General features: G+C 43.5%; 1 protein-coding gene across 1 annotated transcript in view; it reads right to left on the minus strand.

Annotated features, from left to right (window-relative positions):
- The window catches only part of LOC106818883 (39S ribosomal protein L18, mitochondrial-like), a 15224-nt gene extending 12617 nt beyond the window's left edge, over positions 1-2607 (minus strand). Inside the window, exons 1-2 of the mRNA XM_014823553.1 lie at positions 2554-2607; positions 1705-1922 (exon numbers count right to left, since the gene is read on the minus strand). Of these exons, the coding sequence (XP_014679039.1) occupies positions 1705-1922; positions 2554-2607 (272 nt within the window). The remainder of the gene's footprint in view (positions 1-1704; positions 1923-2553) is intronic.
- Between the last annotated feature and the right edge of the window lie 38 nt (positions 2608-2645).

Consider the following 2645-nt stretch of genomic DNA (forward strand, 5'->3'; position numbering starts at 1 on the left):
AGAGTTTAGGGCTGCTGCAAGGTTTGGGAACGCTGAGGAATGTAAACGGATGATGCTGTGATCAGGTTAAAAACTCCTCCTCAGGGTTCGAATTTCGGCTGAAAATCTAGTGGACAGCGGGACCATCAACTTCAGAAAGTCGGTGGTCCTGCACAAAAGTTGGTGGTCCGCTTATTTACTACCTGTGAGTAACAAAATGGTATTTAAAAATAACCATTAACAGCATACATTATTATTATATTATACTTTATTGGTGCAGCACTTGACTTGGGTGGCCGAATAACACAATACACATGACATAGACCAGGGATGTGCCTGCGGTAGCCAAACTAACTTGACTTACCACGTAGAGTTGGTCAAATAATATATTTCAAGCTCTAGGAATGTTGGGGGAGCTTCTGGGAAAGGGTTTACTTTCGTTTTTCTCCTCTCCAGTTCTCGGTACCCCCATGCGTAGATCAATGCTGCCGCACATCCTCAAAGTCAAAACGGCCTAGAATCTTTAAGTATATATATACAGTTTACATTGCTTCTAGATATCTAACTGAATAAAAATAGTCCACTTTCTACGTAAATAAAAGTAACGAATTCAGTCACTTATTATTATGCGTTACGCATAAAAACACTCGGCTACGCTACATGCGGCAGGCCGCAATCGATTTATTAGACGGTCGCGAGTTTTTGTTCGTATGGCGAATCATGAGTTGAGGACTACATGGATACTTTTTGGATACCCCGTCAGAAACGGAGCGCATTAGAATACGCTCCCGTTTATAAGTCTGTCTAAACGCCGTTGTGATAACCGTAGTATTTCAGCATAATATGAAGGGGAAAAGTGCCGGTCATGAGGACCGGCAGTTTTGTAGAGATGGTGGCCCGAGCAAAAACTTGGTGGCCTCGGGCCTCCGGGTCGGCACCAATTTCGAACGCTGCTCCTCCTGCTCAGGCCATAATAAAAATATTGTTTGTTTGCCCTTACCTGAGCGACCTGCCAAAAAGGGGCCGACTCAAAAAATTTTATTGATCTTTCCCATTCTTTTTTTTAACAAATAATTGTATCACTATACATTATATAAATCTGTAGGCAATACATTATATGTACCAAGCAAAATAAACATTCAACATAAAAGGTATCTCCACACAAGCACACCCGAGCATGACTCTCCTGAACACGCCTCAGACACGCACACACGTTGCTCGCATCACATAGGCTGCGAAAATCGCGACTGCGAGGAAGACTTAGTTAAAACGACTGGCGAAAATGTGTTGAGGGCGCAGCGTGGGATTACTATACGTCTGGTCTAATCCCGCAAGAGAAGACTGAATTAAATCGTACTCAGATAATCACGCACACTCACAGTAAACCTCAGACGACATTTTCTGTATGTAGGATATATAACTGTATTTCCTAATACCCCATGTAAGGAATCGGTCAGTAATGATTAGAAGGTGCAGCACAAGCAAAGACGCGGGCGCCTTTCAATCTCAAAACTAACAATGTGACATTAAAACTGTGTAGAGCGCACATCAGGGAAAAAATTACTTTTTTTTTCACGGGAGCTCTTTTTCAAGTCTGTGGAAAAAATAGCTCGTCCAAAATGTTACGGGAGCTATTTTGAGCCTCACGGGAGAGATTTCGGAGGTTTGAAGAGCGAATCGCTCATCGCTCCCGTATATTTTTTACCCTGGCGCACATGAACACACCTGTGGTAATAATTCCTCCTAGGCCACTGCATGTACCACCCCTTGTCTCGCACGGCGTGGCCCAGCTGCTCCAAGTTACGGGGGTTCCTATTGATGAACTCCGCCGAGGGGACCTCTTGTTGCACGCAACTCTCCTCGTCAGCCCCACGACTCGTTGTCGCTTCCTTACCGGTGGCAGCGGCAACACTGGCTGAATAGCATGCTATGCGCAAACAGAACTATTGATATTAGTACATTATTATTATTATTGATACAGATGTATGTAGAAAAAAATGATCGCATTACTCATGCTAACTCATGATACATATTGCTGCTACCCAGTGGCACTTATTTTGCTTGTATTTCGTATGCACAGTCAATTCTCCCGATACCGACAACCCTCTGGACTGTCCATTTAGTTCGGTTATCTGTGAAGTTAATTCAGCCTATAGGGTGCCATATTACATGTCTCAAATGGTGTTGGGACAAAAAATTCATCGAGTTTAATGCGGGATTCGTTTTTATGGGCATTCGGAATTTGGACAGTCGACGTACTGTACTCCCGATTGTCCCCTCAACACAGGAAAATTATTAAAAAAAGTAAGCTGCTTTGTTAACTTTTGGAGGAAATGCGTGCATTAATTGGTGCCTCTCGAACTTGTGGTAGGGCCTATAGTGCCCTGATAGTGATACTTGCCTTGGCTCAACCCATGACCATGTATGTGTTTAATAACCCGACAAAAACGTGATCGTTAGATGCACCACTTGGCACTAGATACAACATGTGCACAAGCTGTGACTGTGAGATCTACACTAATTTGTGTTGATTAGCCGGCAAGTGTGTACTCAGTACTGTAGTCTGTACTGTACTGTAGTCTGTACTGTGACAGTCTGTGCAGTCATGCCGCGCGTTTTTGCAAACATTGCGCTCTACATAGTATTCATAACTGAAGGAAGAGCAC

The sequence above is a fragment of the Priapulus caudatus genome, unplaced genomic scaffold (genome assembly GCF_000485595.1).
Source record: "Priapulus caudatus unplaced genomic scaffold, Priapulus_caudatus-5.0.1 Scaffold2612, whole genome shotgun sequence".
Classification (NCBI taxonomy): Eukaryota; Metazoa; Priapulida; class Priapulimorpha; order Priapulimorphida; family Priapulidae; genus Priapulus; species Priapulus caudatus.